This window comes from Anoplopoma fimbria, chromosome 8, assembly GCF_027596085.1.
Source record: "Anoplopoma fimbria isolate UVic2021 breed Golden Eagle Sablefish chromosome 8, Afim_UVic_2022, whole genome shotgun sequence".
NCBI lineage: Eukaryota > Metazoa > Chordata > Actinopteri > Perciformes > Anoplopomatidae > Anoplopoma > Anoplopoma fimbria.
Window position 1 is genome coordinate 13275303 of NC_072456.1, and position 18855 is coordinate 13294157.

At 40.3% G+C, this 18855-nt stretch overlaps 2 protein-coding genes across 3 annotated transcripts in view; both read left to right on the forward strand.

Annotated features, from left to right (window-relative positions):
- The window catches only part of rabgap1l (RAB GTPase activating protein 1-like), a 103885-nt gene that overhangs the window by 27539 nt on the left and 57491 nt on the right, over positions 1–18855 (forward strand). For both annotated transcript variants that reach the window (XM_054603533.1, XM_054603534.1), the window contains exon 13: positions 1144–1294. In XM_054603533.1, coding sequence (XP_054459508.1) covers positions 1144–1294 — 151 coding nt within the window. The remainder of the gene's footprint in view (positions 1–1143; positions 1295–18855) is intronic.
- gpr52 (G protein-coupled receptor 52) lies at positions 15287–16404 on the forward strand. The gene is given in 2 exon segments (XM_054603536.1): positions 15287–16052; positions 16055–16404. Coding segments are annotated over 2 exon segments (1116 nt in total).

Here is an 18855-nt window from a genome sequence, read left to right on the forward strand (position 1 = left end):
CAGTCACCGCTGCTTTCATCCATCTTATTTTTCTGCGACCGGGCCCTCTGTCATATAATATATATATATTATTATATATATATATATATTAGTGATAAACACCAAAACACAAACATATCAAGACAAAAATGTGGCATGAAAAAAAAAAATGTTCATGGGAGCTACCGAGCGCAGCATGTACATGCGCCGCCGTTGCCATAGCAAAGTAAGTTAACTTCTATAACACATACTGTCATTATTCTAACTCTTTGTGCTTTTTAAAACCACCAGTGTTGATACATACAGCTTTAGGTGTGGCATAATTAAGTGAATGAAGGATGTTTCTGGCTTTTCATTTGATTCCACAGCCTGTTGTCTTGCCGTAGCATCAGCACAATGAAATAAAGTAGTTTGTCAGGGAAATGCTTTCATATGGCCTCGATAAATGCATTTTGATGAGATTTCAAGCATCATTAAAAAGAGCTGACTGTGTGTTTCAAAAAAGCAAGATATTTCCTCATGTGGGAGAACTCTTACAGCATGGCAGCACTGCGCTGAATACTCTTCTCTATTACACTACAGTATTGTATTTGGTACTGTAGTCAGTGTAGTAGTTACACTAATATGCAGTATTCAATATGATGTTTAATGAGTTAGGTGGTACTGTGATTAAAACTGTAGTAAATAATGCATCAACATCCACTTAACAGATTACTGTACTCAATACTGAAGTTAATAACGCAATTTTAGGTAGCTTGAGAGCGGCACTGAACCCAGAGCTGATTTAGTATACATGAAGTAAAACCACAGCAGGAGTCTGTGGATGAACTTTGCTGCTTTTATCGTAAATGTGTGTACCAGTATGAATAATTAAGTGGAAGTTCAGTCATCCCTACCTGGTCTGAGAAGTGAGAGGAAAAAACTTTAATGCATTCTGGTCTTATTATACTATACTGAATAACTACTTTGTTTTAAAGACAAAGTAGTTATTCATGTTAGTGCAACATGAAAACTTCTGCACTTGATTGACTTGATTGGTGCCAGTGCTCCAAAAAAAGAATGATCAAATCTGTCAAGGTACACTTCACATTAATATTTAAAGAGGCTGAATTGAATTAAGTGAGATTATGAAATAATGGATTACCTCTGCGTGTTGTGTATCAGGCATGGGAACCTGTCCACTCGACCGAAGGGTTTGCCCTCGTTGGTTCGCAGCGGCATTCCCGAGCCACTCAGAGCTGAAGTCTGGCAGCTGCTGGCTGGTTGCCACGACAACCACGACCTGCTTGAGCACTACCGCATCCTCATCACCAAGGTAAACACACATACACACAAACCCACACTCACCAAGGAGGGACAATTGCTTTTCTTTCGTTTTTTGGTCAAAGTATGTGAGATGATACAAAACACTTTCGGGATGTTTGCCGACTGATCAAACGCACAACTTCCATTTCCAAACTTTTTTTAAAATCATAAACTGATTTGAGGGCTAACACGCCAACAGGTTGTTATTGGTTTTCATTGGATTTCATGTCTCAACATTAGCTCAAAAAATACCTACTACTGACAGGTCAGGAGTTACTTTTACTTAAGAGGTTGATGTGTGTAGTTGTGTCTTCTTCTGTGCTGTATTTTTGTCTCTAGGTTAACTTCAAATATTGAAAACGGTGTTCACAGAGGTACTTTGCTTACATTCCATTAGATTAACTTTTTGGACTTTGGAGATATGAATCTTTAGTATCCTACACCATACAGTAGTTAACAGTCCATTGGTTCTCAGAGGTAGTAGGAGTTCAGGTCTTGGTTGTGTTTGGTGGAAACCAGATAAGTGGTGTGAATGGTTATGATATCATGTCACTATGATGGAAATAAAGAGGGCATTATACTTACTTATTGTGTGTATTGGAGTATGTCTGAGAGTACCAACATCATCGACGGCACAGCTGTTCATCTGAACTTCATCCGTTTTGTCATTAGCGTGACTTTAGTATTTAACAGTTTGGTGCTCTTCAGGCTGTGTTCACGTATAACCTTACTTGATGCAACTTGACTTTTGGTCGGTTGTATTTAAGGTGCGCATCAAACTTTGGTGCATCGACTGCGCCTAAAAATTGGATTTGGATCTGCTGACTAAGGTCGCTTTCAGTGAACAGTCTTTTCGTTTTGTTTCATATGATCAGGACCAATTGATCACAAAGGGTCATTGTTACCTATAAGTTCTGGTCCAGTGAGTTTTGGCAACTGTTATCCTGCATTATAATTGCTACATGCCATGAACCTATGGAGAGTCTGCAACTTACAAATCTTTTTCACTTTTTGTTATTCTCCAGAATTCCTTTTTTTTATTGTGCATGGCTAAAGCAAAGTAACGGTAAACATGTCCTCTGAAAGAGGTGACACAAACCCAAATTGTCTTTGCAAATAAATGATTGTTAACCAGTAGCTGGGAGGTCATAGTTAGGGTTAAAGATTAAAGGTCAACGCTTCAATGGCGAGAGAGCAAAGATGGAAAGATTTTTTCCATTGACATTTATATTGAATTGTAACTGGGGAGCAAACTAAAAATTGTTATGACCTTTTGTTGTCACAAATTGTCGAGTAAATAATGTCAGGTTTAACATGAAGTATTAGTTTGCTGTTAATTATGAGTTGCACTGCATGAGACTAAGAATTTTTGAAATTTAGCTTTTTAGAGCTACCTTGGTAACACAAGGGATTGCATCATTAAGATAAAGATAATAATCAGTCATTGTGTAATCCAGTAAATATTACTTTGCTTGATCTATTGATGATTTCACGAATATACTTTTAGTGCCTAAGTTTCTTGCAATTTGTATTGATCTTTTTTCAACTAAAGCTGGCTTTGCTATACTCGTTTTCTATGGTTATCATTCCAAGTAAAACAATTTTTACAAAAATGTGATCCAGCAGTTGTGCAAACCAGGTCTGTGACCTATCTTTGGATTTCTAGCGAGCTGTTTGTAAACCAGTAGATAGAGTGACAAAGCCCCACTGGACCAGACAGCAGCAGTAGGAGGAGGTGATATAAACACGCAAAGCAGACAGAGATCTGTGCTTTTATGGATAATGCAATAGTCTCTCTCTTTGACGCACAGTGAAACTACCTGCCTCGATCAATAAGTAGAGAGAAAGAGAGGGGGTAGATGGAAAGAAGACAAATGGGGAGAGGGAGGAATGTGGACCCATAAATATGAGGTTGTAGTCACTGGGGGAGAATTGGAGAAAAGGAATGTCTGTAAACGTCAAGTGTGCTGGCAGATTTCTATCTTTCCTGAGTCACATATCTTAAGTTGAGAAAGACAAAAGAGAAACTTCCTCAGTAGGTGAAAAACAGTCTTTCAGTTTCTGTCACCATCTTTATCTGTTAAATTGGAACCGTTTTTCTTTTGCTCTATGTCACATTTCTCTGCCTGGCTCACTCCGTCCTTCTGCCCCCACCCCCACCTCTCCTTCTCTTTCCTTCTCTTTCCTTCTCTTTCCTTCTCTTTCCTTCTCTTTCCTTCTCTCTCCTTCTCTCTCCTTCTCTCTCCTTCTCTCTCCTTACATAAGACCAAGCTTCTGTAGTTCAGTGCATTTATTCTCATTCTATTGGCTGAGCCATGCCCACATCCTCTGTCTTGCTGGAGTAGTGATGGTATTGATAGGCGGGTGGCCGTGCTATTAATAGCTGCACCAAATGAATGGAACTGGGGGAAGATGGGGGAGGGAGGGAAAGAGGGAGGAGAGGCAAATGACAGCAACGGTGAGGGCTATGTGGAGCTTATTAATGTCTGTTGTCCAGGCTCAGTGACGACGTTAATGCTGATTGAATTTTTAGTAATTGGACTGTCGTCCTTATGGAAGCGGTATCGGTATCATAAATCAGCGCTGTTCAGGTGTTGCTTTAGTGACTCACAGCGGATGGGTGTTAAACCATGTGTAGTTTCTAGTCCTAAACCTACATCACCTAAACAGATTTCTTTCTTTTATTTAACTTGGTGATTTAACAAATTGTATTTGTGATTTTATAGTTGTAGATGCTTAAAAAAAATGCAATATCCAAGGATCATCAGTTTAATATGGTGCATTGTTTTTCCGATGAAAAATTAGCTACATTTTGCACATTCTGTACCCAGAAAGGTAAAAAAGTCAGAACGTGTGTTTATTTGTTTTTCATTATTTGAATAAAACTACTTTTTATTGTGGCTGCTCCCTCGCTCATTGGAAAAGTCTTAAAAAATCAGGGGTTATCTGAATGAAACTACTGTATCAGACACCCTGAATGAAATGTCCTTCAGCCTTCTATATTTCCTTCTTAGGGATGAATCCTATGCACTTCTTCTCTGATATAATTTATATTAGCATGCTCATGGTTGTGACACAGCAGAAAAACATTCTTTATATAGAAAGGAAAAGAAACAAAGGCATCATATACTATGAAATCGCTTTTTTTGCGTTTTAGTACAATTCCTATATGTATGTGATTCAGATCACCCCATGGTACATGATTTTAATGTTCAACAAACTGGGAGGACTTGAGGATATCAATGTCTGGACAGATAAAGATATTTCATGTCCTTGATAAAAATTAAGCTTCATGTAAACAACTCGAAGCAAGAGCCAAACATTCATATTACTAATTTCATTACATACAAATGTAGTCATTATAGATGCAGAGATGTGGACACGGACCTACAGCCTCGCAGTAATAATGGTTAGGTAGTTTAATCTGATTTACATAGAATGGCATGAGTTAACTGTCACTTATACTAATCTAGCAACCAAATGATACTTTACAGTTGAATTTAGACTCACACTCATTTGGATTTAGACTAAATGGATGTTATTTTTTACATGTTGATACCGTAAGGTGAGGTAATGCCTACTCATAATGTGCAGCATAGAAGATGGTGAATTACTTTATTAGTTTATTTAATTCCGTATCTGTGGAGACTGTTAGGTCAAAAAGGACTCCTTAATCACATTGTGAGCCTCCAAATTGATCTTGTCAGCTCTTGAGGAGTTTGTTCCAAAGGTGAGAACCACTGGGTTAGACTAACTCACTAAGCATTTAACAGCGCGTGGCCGACTAGCTTGATATCATAGATAGCAAGTGTCATGTTCAGTGTTGTACTGCTCTCATTTACAGTCATCACACACAGACTCACAAATACACACTCTGTCACACACACTATGGCCTCAGGGCATCTGAGACATTCACAAATAACTTATTTCTCGGCTGGTGCAGCACTGTGTTCGGGGTCAGGGTTGGGGGGCCGCTGGTGACATTTGAACAACCTTTTCATCTCCCTGGAGCCGAACAAGCCCAAGGTGTGCTGCCTCACTTGAAACAGCAGCTCAAAAAAGCTCAGCCAGCTATTTCCAGGCCTGGCTTTCCAAAGACCAATCTCACACACAGCACAGCCCGTGTGTTATAAGAGGTCAACATCTCTCCACAGGTTCGATGGCCGTCATCAGAGGCCTAGAACAGCAGTTTCCACAAAGCAGGCCCCGAGGAGCCTTATAGTCTATGAAACGGAGGGTCATACAAGTAGATTGTTTAAAGTCGAATCTTGCAATTTTCTAATAAGCACTGGCTTTTATATTGATTGTATAAATACTGATTCAAATTCTTCCAGAGCGCCATTCAGATCGATGGATATGTTTATGGTCATTTAGATGCAGATGCACATGGTTAAATGTCGCTTTTAAGAATTGGAAGATGGAATTGAAAAGCATGTTTCTCCATAAATCCTTGATTTTATTTATTATGGTTCAATTTCAAAAGAGTTTATAGATACCAAACCTACATATAAGTATTGGTCCATCACAGTTCTTTTTTTGGGTACTGTGTTGTGTCTTTTTAAAAGCCCCAACCTCTGTCCTTTATCTTATTACTTATCTGGACACATTTTGACAGCGGTAGGATTACTTTTGATAGAGAAATGCTCATGTGAGCTACAGAGATACGTCTATAGTTAAAGTTTTAAAAAGGTGAACATATTTTAGCTGTAAAGATTTTATGTATCTATCTTTTTCCATTTCCTCCCTGAACTTAGCTGAAATTCCCACCTGTGACTAGAACCATCTCAGTTTAATTCTTTACACAGCATGTAATGAAATCGAAGAGCAAATTAGACCAGGGCTGTGAGGTGCTTTGCATTTTGATGTTGAAACATATTGAGGCCAGGCGCCAGCTTAGCGATGACATTTAACGTCGGTGTACAATCAAAGGTAGCATCAGCCATGCAACCAGGCTGGAATAACTAACTACACCCACGCCTGATAACCCACATACAGACACATGGAGTACAATGTACATAAGATAGGCTGCCATGGTAACTGCAAGGGTCTATGGACTTCTCTCTGCTTGAAGTTGTCTCCATGACAATTCTGTGTCTCATGTTTCATCTTTGTCTTTTAACCTCTGCCTAAGTTCATTAAGTACTTGATATTTGGATAATAGTAAAAAAGGTAGGTGGCCAGCTACTTATGAATACACTCTCTTTTAACCTACCTGCAACCACTGTAGTCACTATTGTACAGTAAGTGTACACTTGCAAGTAATAATTACAGTTTTGAATAAAAACCATGCAGCTCTAGTTTAGTGAGCTGTAGAGGTGTTTGGGGTTGAGTATGAGGGTGTGGAGCATATTATTACTCACAGGGACCGTTCTTAACATTATATGCAAAGTGATTTTTTCTCCATTATAGTCACTGAAAATCACACTGTCTCAACTAATGACAGTACACAAAACCAAGTTTTTATGCCACTGCACCAGTGAAAGCTGTTTTCAGAGGCATTTGCTTTTTTATGAAATTAGAGGAAAATAGTTATATATTGCTTTTGTTATAGGGATTACTTTTTGTTATTAAATTATGTACACTGGAGGTGAACATGTGCTGTATATACATTCACATGCATATTGCTGTTGAAGGACAAAACTTGAACTTTGGTGATTTTGATGCTTGCACCTCTTACAGACTTCACGGACCTCAGGAATCCATAAGTGCAGACGAAAAAGGATGCAATGTGAATCGAAGCTTAACACTAAGTTGTTTTTCTTAGTCTTCAAACATTGACATTTAAGAGATACAAGCTTTTTACCATTTTCTTAAATTACAGTATACATGCATGCACAGACACCAATCCTGCACTTACACAAACATAATTCCTCTGGCTTAGTTGTGTGCCCTGCCACTAGTTTGAGGTCTCCAACCATTCATGGATGAAAATCTCCTAAATCGAAGCCTCACACACAAAGACATGCACACACACACAAAGACATGCACACACACATACTCCCCACTGGCCCATCCTGCCTCATAGCATCTGTAGGGAACAGCTGCATTGCATGGCCACAACACAGCCGAGAAACACCGCTTTCATTCTCCCCTCCTTACAATATAGGTCTATTCACAGCATCCCTCCCATCCTGGCTCTGTGTGTGTCCCTATAATGCAGCTCTCCAGCTCCCATTCACATATGCATAGCAGGAACCCAGTTCATCAAAACATAATATCAAGTGAAAATTGATTTTAAGAAAGGCTTTATGATAGATTCTGAGTATTTATGGCATGCATCTATGCATGTAAGCTTTTCATAGAATCTCTTGTTAAGATGGAAATAACCATGCAATACCAAAGGTGTGATTATAAAAAACCAAAGTGTTTGTTGTAGCTGTAACTGCGGGGCCATACAGTAGTGAGTGTATCCCCTGTGTTTGTGTTAGCATAGCCTCCCAGCCATGCTGACACTGATATGACAGCTCGGATTAAGGAGATCCAGCCTGCAGTGTCTTCTCTGGTCACAACACTGCTCTGTCTCAGTCTTCGTACTGACTGTAGCCTCAAAGCTAGAGTGTGCTCTGCTTCTTCCTCTTCTTCACTGCAGAGTCACACTCTTTTGTGACATTACTACATTTCAGATATGATTTGTCCGCAAAGGATATATAAGTAATGTGATTTATTTGCAGCAAAGCTTAAAGAAGAGACATGTAGCATAATCAATAGCATAGTACTGCATACCCCAGAACATACATTAGTGACACATACATAATACAAGACAACATATATTTCAGGTAAAGGCACAAAGCCTTTTTGTTTACATTCTGTCTCATCTAAGAGATGCACCTTCCATCCTGACCTACATTGTGCAAGGACAATAGCGGCTACAGAATAATGAATATAAATTTCTTAATCTGAGCAGTCAGACATGTCTGCACTGCCATGTGGTCTGAGGTTAGATGAAGATGATAGATGGGGATTTCTGTAGGCAGGCTGACTTTCTTTGACCTTTAGCTTCCCTTTACCATTAACTGCAGCAATCCCGGTGTTCGCAGTAGACATGGTGACATTGTGCTAGAGGTGATCATGGTGTATAGAAATAGATATTAAAGGTGTTCAACATAAATTGGCGTAATATGAAATAAGTTACTTTGTTTTCCACATGCTATGAGCTAGGTCTTATCTTTTATATTTGAAAAAATTTGCAAATACTGTCAGCCTATGACATCAAAATTTCCCATGCGTTTTTTTTTTTAATGATAGGAGAATAAGGCATGCTGTAAGCCAGGAACAAATATGTAGGATTCGTCTTCTTCCAAAATCTTGGCCCATTGTTGATAAATATAAATACCGGCTTCTGCCTGCTAAGCCGGTTTAGTGTTGGTCAGTTGATGGTGGATTTTTGTATCCAGGCAGTGAACCAGCTCTAATCTGCTCAAATATCCACCTATCCCTCGATACGCCGAACCCCAGACTCTTGGACTAGAGCGTTGTCCGTGATCAGAGCTGCAGAAGCCACTACATTTTGATTGTACCCTTCAGGCAAATTCAATAACCTGAAAAATTCCTTGAGAACCAACCTCACAAACATTTTTTTAACAAAGCGTAAACAAAGCACCTACATTCTCATCTCTATAAACAGAGTCTACATTTACTTTTAGAATTTGTAGTCAAGTGGTCAAGATTTCGTCATCAGAAGCGTTTCCGTTTGCATTTTTAGTCCAAGTAGTAGTGACCAATCCCGTTCTATTAGGCTTTGGTTGAATGCAGGTTAACATTCCATGTGTAATAGCAAAAGAGGCATAACGCATTACAATGACATGACTTTGTGGAATTGATCATAGTACGTTAGACCTCAGCCGCGTTGACAATACTTGTATCTATATTTTCAGTACCCCAGAATATGTCAGGAATACGGTAATACTGACCAAAACACAAGAAGAAGATTTAAAGGCACTGCAGGTCTGCATCTCCCTACCAAGATGTGAAGAATATTTGTGTATTTGTACTTTGCATTTTATCATTTTAGTCTGACCACAGCAAGGCAATGTAGTGAGTTTACAAGCTTCTTCCACCAGCTTTGGACCGGCGTTTTTACGTGTGCCTTAAAGGAATTTAGACCTCTGATTAATACTGGAGAGGCTTCAGACACAATTTGGCAAATGTCCCACTAGTGTCTCCATAAAAGTAAGCATTGTTGTGACTGTATACATCCGCTGGTCATTTCGATCATTGAACAATCACTCATGATATGACATAAAAGGCAACTATTTGTCTTCAATCCAGGAGCCTGTGCAGGTCTTGTACAGACACTGATGAGGGCTTTCAATACAGACTACAAGCGCTTACATAACCACCAAGTTCTGTTATGTGTTTGAAGTTGGTCATTTGTTTTGTTTTATTGAGTGAGCATTATGTGATACTTGCTCTTTAAAGGTGCTGCATATATAAACTTCACTCACTGAATTACTTTCCATAATCTGGTAAAATTTCCTTGGACAAGATGGTGAAGCTCCTACGTTCCTACTCTCCGTACTGTAAGTTTCTGTTGATCATGTTGAAACTCCCTGCTTATGCCAACACATTGCTGTTGAGACTGCATTCAGCAGGAGCCCACGGCTGGAGAAGGGTGGGGTGCTGGGAAGCAGTGAAAGGTGAATCAGCCTCCACCTTTGTCTCCAAGTGGCCCCGCTGGCTTTATTTCGGAGCAGAATGAATTATTAAAGGTGGCCTTCTGGTCGTGTTTTTCATCAGTGTCCACCTCCAAAGGTAAAGAGCACTGTGCTGAGTGATCTCCATTGACTAGCTCCTTTCACAATGACAGCAGCACTGTCTACATTAACTTTTTTTTCCGTCTTCACTTTGTCCGTCTGTATTTTTAGCTTTCCTTCCATTCTGACCCATCTCTCCTTTTTCCATAACACTGTTTCTCTTGAATGACCAAATTAACCAGCACAAATGCTAAAGGATATCTGCTCTCCATGACAATTAAAGAGCCGTCCTTCTGCATGGCAGACTATCTTGTACTCCAGTTCACAATCACATTGTATGAAACGCACTGATTCAAACCCTAAAGGCATATTACACTTCACTGAAGTTGAATAGTCTCTCATTATGACATTGAAGACAAGCCTGTGAGGATTCCCAAAACAATCCAAACAAAGCAATAGAGCAACTGGATTAAAGGTTACATCCACGATGTTGAAGGAAAGACCATCATCTGGCAGTGAAACATATAGCTACACTAATGTTAAACATTAAGTGGGCGTTAGTAAGTTGGCTAAATTTACTTGCCAACTAAGCCTAGCTAAAGTCAAATAGTAACATTGTGGATGTAACCTACATCTAGTCATTTTATCCCTTTGTTTGGATTCTCTTGGGGATCATGCAGACTTGTCTGCCCATGTTTGATTTTTTCAACACTTAGCTGGGGTGCTGTCTGACTAGTTTCCTCCTTTCTCTTTCCACCATGTTCTCTACCTGAATATCATGTGATTGGTTGAAAATGGAGGAGTATATATTGGCTCAAGATAATTCCCTGTTGGAAAAAGTTTACACAAGGCTTTATATTACATTTATGCAAAATATGTGTCTGTGCACCAAAAACATATACTGTATCTGAATCTTATTTCTATATGTAGATTTTGTTTACATTTATTTATAATAACTATTTTTGTCTGCTATGAGATGTATTTCTATTTATATAGATTCTGCGTGCATTCATTAATATTGAGACTGATCTTATCCCACAAGTAATTATTTGCCAATATATTAATAATTATATATGTGCAGTAGTGTCAGGCAATACTTTGTTAATTTTTTTATCTTTTTTTGAGGCAAGATTATTCTTCTGCATTTTAAAACAGACATCAAACTGATTTAAATGATTGAAAACTAAAATAGTAATGGTCTAATCACTCCACAAATTGTAATAATACAAATGTTTATTGATTTTAATCAATGCTTATTATGTTACTGTTCACAAACTGGAAAAAGACATGAATAAAAAATAGAAATCTCCCCTTAGAGCTAGATTACCTGAACTGCAGATACAGATAGCAAAGATCATCCATCCATCCATCTTCCGTAACCGCTTATCCAGTTAAGGGTCGCGGGGGTGCTGGAGCCGATCCCAGCTGTCAATGGGCGAAGGCAGGGTACACCCTGGACAGGTCGCCAGCCTATCACAGGGCTAGCAAAGATCAATTCAATTCAATTTATTTTGTATAGCCCAAAATCACAAATTACAAATTTGCCTCGGAGGGTTTTTATAATCTGTACCCATACAGATTCCATTAGTTCAAATTATTTTGTGAACTAATGGAATCTTATAAATTAATTTCTCTCCATAGCATAGTCCTGCTTGTAGAGTCCTGAAACCCGGAAATGAGTTAGTATTTTTGCACTTCTGGTTCCATCGTGTCATGGGTACAAAGTGTATGGGTTTTTTGAATGGGCTTTTGGTTAGCTGTCTGAAATAAGGTCTGTTGTTAACACAAGGTCAAGATATCTGAAGGTTTTGCTCTATGAAATAAAATACTACAGTAAATACCCATCAAAGGAATTTTATAGATTTTAAGTGTCTCAATATTCCTTCATGTACTGAACAGGATAGTGTCAGCAGAGGTTGTATTGAATTACATTATGGTGCTTTCAAGCTCCAAACAGTAAAAAAAAAAAAATGATCGGGGAAGTTAAATTACAAAGTTATCAATACAATTAACATTTCAGATAAATTAGTCTGGCTATTGAGCAAGTAAAACATCTCAACTACTTGACTGGAGGTCACTAAATCTTCATGTCAAGCCCTGCCCTTGTTGTTGTTCAGATAACACATTTGGTTTTGCTCTGATGGATAAACATGTGACTTTCTGTGTGGACTTGACCAAGTGCTTTTTTAGACTTTAGTTTTGTCAAATTAGACACATCTGTTCCTTTGTCAATCTGCAGTTTACAGTATTTTCATCCTTTGTAGGTTGACAGGTTGTCTATATTTTTCCATGAAGGATTTAATTCTTGTCCTGTTTGCTCCTTTCAAACACTTTATTTTTTTCCGAACAATCAAACCACTCTACTCTTACTGGAAGAAGCCAGGTGCTGTGTTTTTTTTCAAAAGAAGCAATTTTCCATCCAACTTGCAGCCAGCCATGCCGCGTTGCTTCTAATGGCTCTAATAGTTTAAAAAAACAAAGAAAACGATAATGTAAGCAAAGTTGCTCTAAATTTCCTTTATGCAAGATCCTCCTGCCCAGCCACGATGCTTGACAGTTTCTTTCCATCCGCCCTTCTGCTTAGCCAATTTGCTGTCACTTGATCCTCTTTATCATCTGCCGCCATTGGATGCTCCCAACTGGCTGAAATGCCAGGCAACTGTAACTAAGGGGCAGGCATAACTGTGCTAAGCTGTTGGTTATATAAAGAATAAATAAAGTATCTACAAGAACCTGGAGCCTGGCTGGATAAGGGAGGGGACCAACTTTACTAGATTTAGCTGTCAAAGTTGTTTCATAGAGTGTCATCCTGTATTCATGAAAATTATATTCTATGTATTTAAGAAAGTGGCAAGCTGAGACTGATGACCACTGACACCAACAGTCATCGTCTCCCCTTCTTCCCCGAAAGTAGAGACAGTATAACGAGTGACTCATAAAGATATCATTATATGTATATTTACTACTTTTTGCTGTGATATTATTTTTTTAATGCTTTGTTCAATGTGTTTTTTTATGTATAAATAAATAGACCTGGCTGTTTTTTAAAAAGACATACTTTGGCTAAGTAGATGTATGGAGAATGTAGATTTAGTGGGACTTAAACAAGGAAGGAAAGAAAAGGAAGGGGGCCGGGGGGACTTTAGTTAATAGAAAACAGACTGGGAAAGATAAGTTATATGTAAATAGGAAATGTATCCAAATTTACCTCCGGGAGAAAGCCAGTGTGAGAGACAGAATAATGTGGCAGGGAGCCTCAGGTGCAGTTGGGATGGGAGGAGGCGGGGCAATGAGCGAGAAGCTGAGGGAGAGAGAGCGAGAAAGAGGGAGGGTTCGTGTGTGTGTGTGTTTGAGTTTGTGTGTGTGGAAAGAGAGAGAGAGAGAGAGAGAGGCTGAGTGTGCAAGCTAGAGAGATTGTGTGGAGAGGGAGGGTGGGAAGTGTAAGCCAGTCACAGCATCTCTCCTTCTCACTGCACCAGGGCTGAGGGACTCTTCGTCCCTTCGCTTCCCTCGCTGCAGATTTAACTCATTTCCATCAGCGCAGTCATCTCTTTTTTTTTTGCTTTTTACTTGCTGCTTTTGACAGATGCATTGCATTCATCTCTATCTGTATTCAAGGATCTAAGGATTTCTCTTTTTAAAAACGCGGGTTGTTTGCTTAAACAGAAATAGGTGGACGTTTGCAGAGGACAGTGCTTGAAATTGGGACTCCGACTGGGACTTGGTCTTTTTTTATGCTGCTAGAGCGGATTCCCTTTTGTTGTGCTGCCAGTGTTTTGTTCAGGGTGACAGACTTACTGAGAAAGGAGTTGTAGGACCCCCATCCTCTACAACTAAACAGAGCAAATACTTCAAGGGACTAAAGCAAGTTAGAAAATCTCTTTGCATTAATCACTTGAGGAGAAGATGCTAAGCCTCCCCTGCCAATGCTTCGGAATGTCAGAACAAAAATACAAGTTACACGTCTTGGGGATAAATAGGTGGATTGCTGATTGATCCCCACACCCCTCTCTGCAAGTGACTGCCACAGGATTGCTGAGGAGTCGAAGCGAGAGGAGCGCTGAGCTATTCAGCTGGCCTCTCGTTGCTCCCGGAGAGTCCTTCCACCTGCCTGCATGGGAATCTTACATTCAGCACTTTCTTCAGCTACTGGACGTTTACATCTGTTTGTCTTTTGCAACTTGCAGTCCAGAACACTGAGAGGCAAGTTTGAAAATTGGATTTAAACTTCAAATCGCTTCAGTAGCAAAACTCATCCAGACATATTGCGTCGATTGGTTTCTACCTCATTCTGCCTAGGGATGCCTCGTAAACACATTTTCCCCCCAGCCCTGTGTGTGCCGAGAGAGCTGTGACATTATCTCCTGCGGAGATCCCCATGTTGTTCTAGCCTGTGTCTGTGTTTTGATACAGACAAAAGCTGGGCATGCATGGGCTCCAGACACTGGCCAGAGGACCACCAAAATAAGGGAAGCCTGCTGTTAGATTTTGAACACACTAGCACCCATGGCATAGTGAAAATTGAAGGTTCTATTCGCAAAGAAGGATGTCATTTTTTTTCTCCAGACTTTGGTGCACACCAAGAGAGACTCTTAAGAAGTTTTCCCCTTAGCTATGACTGCTAACAATCTATATATTGAAAGGTTACAGCACACAGTAAATTGAATCTGATCTAGGAGTGAAATAGGAGCCATGTGCTGCTTACCTATTTGATCTCCTGTGAGGATCTGTCAAGAATGGAGAGTATTGTGCTTCGCTTCATGCTTTAACCTCTTCGTATGGTGTCCTCCATCTCATCTTCTGTGCTCTCTGCCCTTGTGTGGACAACTTATGCCCTCAGCCTCCCAGTGGCAAACCTCATTAACATCAGGAGATGAGGCCACAGACTGGCAGGCAAAGCAGCAGGGTTATTCGCCTTTGGAATAGATGCTGGCCACATCACAAATGCTACCCTGCTACCCTGGTTTATCGAAAGCAATCCAGATTTTTTTCACTCTACTACTGACTGTAACCCACTCACTTCTTTCACTAACCATGAATGATTGGAAAAGGAAAGCTAAACGAGTTGCCCTCCCCTCACAGAGGCTGTATTGATTTTCCTCCAGTCAGAGTTCATTTGATTGAGACCCAGCTATGTGAAAGTTAGGTAAAAGACAGAGTGAGTGTGGAGAACTGAGCTCGGTAAACTGAAGAAGGCTGGAGACACTTGGTGTAGAGCAGGTGGGGGGCAGGCTACTCTCAAGTTTCAGGCCAGCTGCCTTATGTGTGACACACCACAAACCTGACCCACCTGGACCGCACCCAGAACAATGAACCAGTCTGAACTGACAACGGACCCGCTGCTCACTGCCAACAGCAGTCATGGAGACTTCTTTCCTGGCAGGTCCGCCAACCACTCTTGTCCCTTGGGCTGGGGGCTGAACGAAGGCCTAGAGGCTTGCGTCCTGGAGACTGCTGTCATCGTACTTCTGACAGTGCTTATTATTGCAGGAAACCTGACGGTGATCTTTGTGTTCCACTGTGCCCCTCTACTACACCACTACACCACCAGCTACTTCATCCAGACCATGGCCTATGCCGACCTACTGGTGGGTCTTAGCTGCCTGGTGCCCACCCTGTCTCTGCTCCACTACCCGGCAGGTGTTCAAGAGCCCATCACGTGCCAGGTTTTCAGCTACGTAATCTCTGTTCTGAAGAGTGTTTCAATGGCCTGCTTGGCTTGTATCAGTGTGGATCGCTACCTGGCCATAACGAAACCGCTGTCTTACAACCAGCTGGTGACGCCATGCAGACTACGAGGCTGCATCACCCTAATTTGGGTCTACTCTAGCCTGGTTTTCTTGCCTTCCTTCTTTGGGTGGGGTAAACCAGGCTATCACGGGGACATTTTTGAGTGGTGCGCTCATTCTTGGCCCACCTCTGCCCTCTTTACAGGCTTTGTGGTGTGTTTGCTCTATGCGCCTGCTGCACTTGTGGTTTGTTTTACCTATTACCATATCTTTCGCATCTGCCAGCAGCACAACAGGGAGATCAGTGAACGTCGGGCACGTTTCCCTAGCCAGGAGATGGAGGCTGGTGAGGGGGTGGCAATGGGCATCATGGAGGGCATGGACCAGATCGCCGCTATGCGATGGTGCTGTTCCGCATCACCAGTGTTTTCTATATGCTGTGGCTGCCCTACATAATCTACTTCATGCTAGAGAGCTCCCATGTGCTGGATAGCCCTGCCCTCTCCTTCATCACCACCTGGCTGGCCATTAGCAACAGCTTTTGCAACTGTGTCATCTACAGCCTGTCTAATAGTGTGTTCCGTCTGGGCATGCGTAGGCTCTCACAGACGATTTGCTCCTTCAGCCACTGCGCAGCTGATGACAGGGACTTTGGGGAGCCGAAACCTAGGAAGAGGGCAAACTCGTGCTCCATCTGATCGGACGACTTTTACAGGATGAGGATACCGTTTGGAATCTACAAATGGGGAACAAGAATCTTAACAAGCTAAGCAGCTAGTTAACTTTCAGTAACATTGAGAGGGCTTTAATGAACAGAAAATGTGTTCTGTCAGCTGACACCAGTGACATTGCCTTGGTCACAATAAACCATGGTTTATTGCATTACAAGCTTTTCAAGGAGATGGGTGCAGAGTCTAAACGGAGCGATTTAATGAGATGCTCACTCCCTGATGGCTTTTATTCTGTGGTATGTGACTTGGTTGTGGATGAAATAGAAAAAAGTCTCCCCATGTCTTTCTAAGTCTTTACATCTCACTGTATGTCAACCAGGTCTGACATAGTGAGAAGACTAAAATGTAAACTCCAAAAGATTCACAAATATCTTTTCAGAAATCAAAAGTGGTCACACTATTTCATGCCTGTTACATTTTGTTAATGGTTGTGAAGTGGATCGACCCTCTGTTCAATGTCTCCATACTTTCTGTCCTTAGGAGAGACTAGATAGCCTACACCTACTTGTGCTAATAAACCTGTTTAAAGGTTTAAATAGATAATTTACTTTTTAGATGTATAAACACACACGGTGACAATGACAGCAGCCATTATGCTGCTGATAAATAACAGATGGCGTAAGGCCTTGATGTTTTTTAGAGGACAGTGCGCACTCAATTTCTGCTGAAGTATTTTGTGTTGAGTCTGTGAACATGATGTTTGCAGGTGAACAGAAGAGAGAAGCAAAAAGTACTGGCCAGGTGTTCTGACTCTTTTATTTTTTATTATCAGGAAGATGGGCCAATCGCTGATCTGACAAATTCACTTGAAGCAACATGGTTACAAATCGTTAATATAGACTGTCAAATTGTCAACACATTTAACACATTGCCTACTGCTATAGTGTGAACTGTATCCTATTTTCCACGGATGACATGCTGCTTTCATTGTTTACCAATTTAAATATTAGCTGATTATGGTTGGTCACCAATTGATTGGTGAAACTCTACTAAAAAGCACCTTATGTCCATAATTCAGACATAGGATGTGTTGGTTTGACACTGAGGCCTTTATATTGAAGGCAGTGAACTGATGTTCGCAGCAGATAACTACCCAGCATAGTTTGTTTTTTTTCCCAACTTCCCCCCTCGTGTTTATGAAATAGCCCATCAGGCCCAGCATTCCCACCATTGGTGTGGCATTCCTGATATGGCTTTGTTATGAGTATTCTGCTAACAGCTTGATGCATGAGTGCTCGTGACAGCCATTTCTAACCAACAAATCTATATTAAATCCCCCCTGTACATAAAGGTCAAGGTAAATGGAATAGTGAACAAACAACAAGCATTTCTAATTATGAATTTCAAATTTTATTTATAATGCAAAAAGTTGATGTTTAGTTCAGAAACAGAATTTTGTATCTGAGCCATAGATCTGAGCTGATTGAAGAATATCATTGTTTTTTTTAAATGCACGTCTATGGATGTTGCTTTTGATCCACTCACAAACAAGTAATTTAAAGGTAAGAAAAGTGATAGCAGTTGCAGTGTAGTCAGGAATATGTAGGCTGGTATTGGGTGCTTTGCATCAGTGACACAGTTATCGTCAGATCAGATGCTATTGGTCTTTATTTCCCAGCAGCGGTGGACAGGGGCCGAGGTTAATGTGATCTGATCTGTCTGGAGGTCGCTGTGAGGTTAAAACTTAACTGATCTGAAATGACATGCTTAGTTGTGATACATTATTATATTGTTGAGGTTTGTTAAACTTTTAGCCAAACAACCCTAATTAGTTTTAGTTTTTAGTTTAACTCTCTTTCAGTTCTACCAATTCTGTTACTGATTGAAAAAAGTCACTGCCTCCAACTATAAACCTAAATGTCTTACATTCTTCTCAGTGCTTTTGTGAATGACATTAGTGTTTAGTGTGCACTTCTAACAGGGTCAAACCTTACTGGGAATCACACTGTAATTTTGGTAACTGGGCTTTTTCATGATATCTGTACCCAAGCAACAGATAGCTGTTTTGGGAAGGGCAAAATATCGGTGTTAGAAATGGAATCCCTAGTTACTCCACTCTGCTAAAAAGAAAATGTTCGTTCTTTTACTGTGGCCATTCCAGCTTGGTAAAATCTAAAGACTGTTCCCCAGCCTGGGGCTTTTGATATACAAAGTATAGATGATGTGTTTTGTTAAAATAACCCACAAACTGCCATTAGTTATGATTCTCATCCTTTGCTACTAAACAATAGTATAATCACTCCAGTCAATTTATCTTGTACATTCCCTTGATCATTAGATCAGTATTAAAGCATAATTTATTTCGAAAGAATACAGCCACGTAATATAGCCAATAACTTACTGATCTCCCTCTTTGCTCATAGAGTAGTGTCATCTGTGGTTTAGGCCTGCTTTTAGTATATGTTTGTCCATGGACAG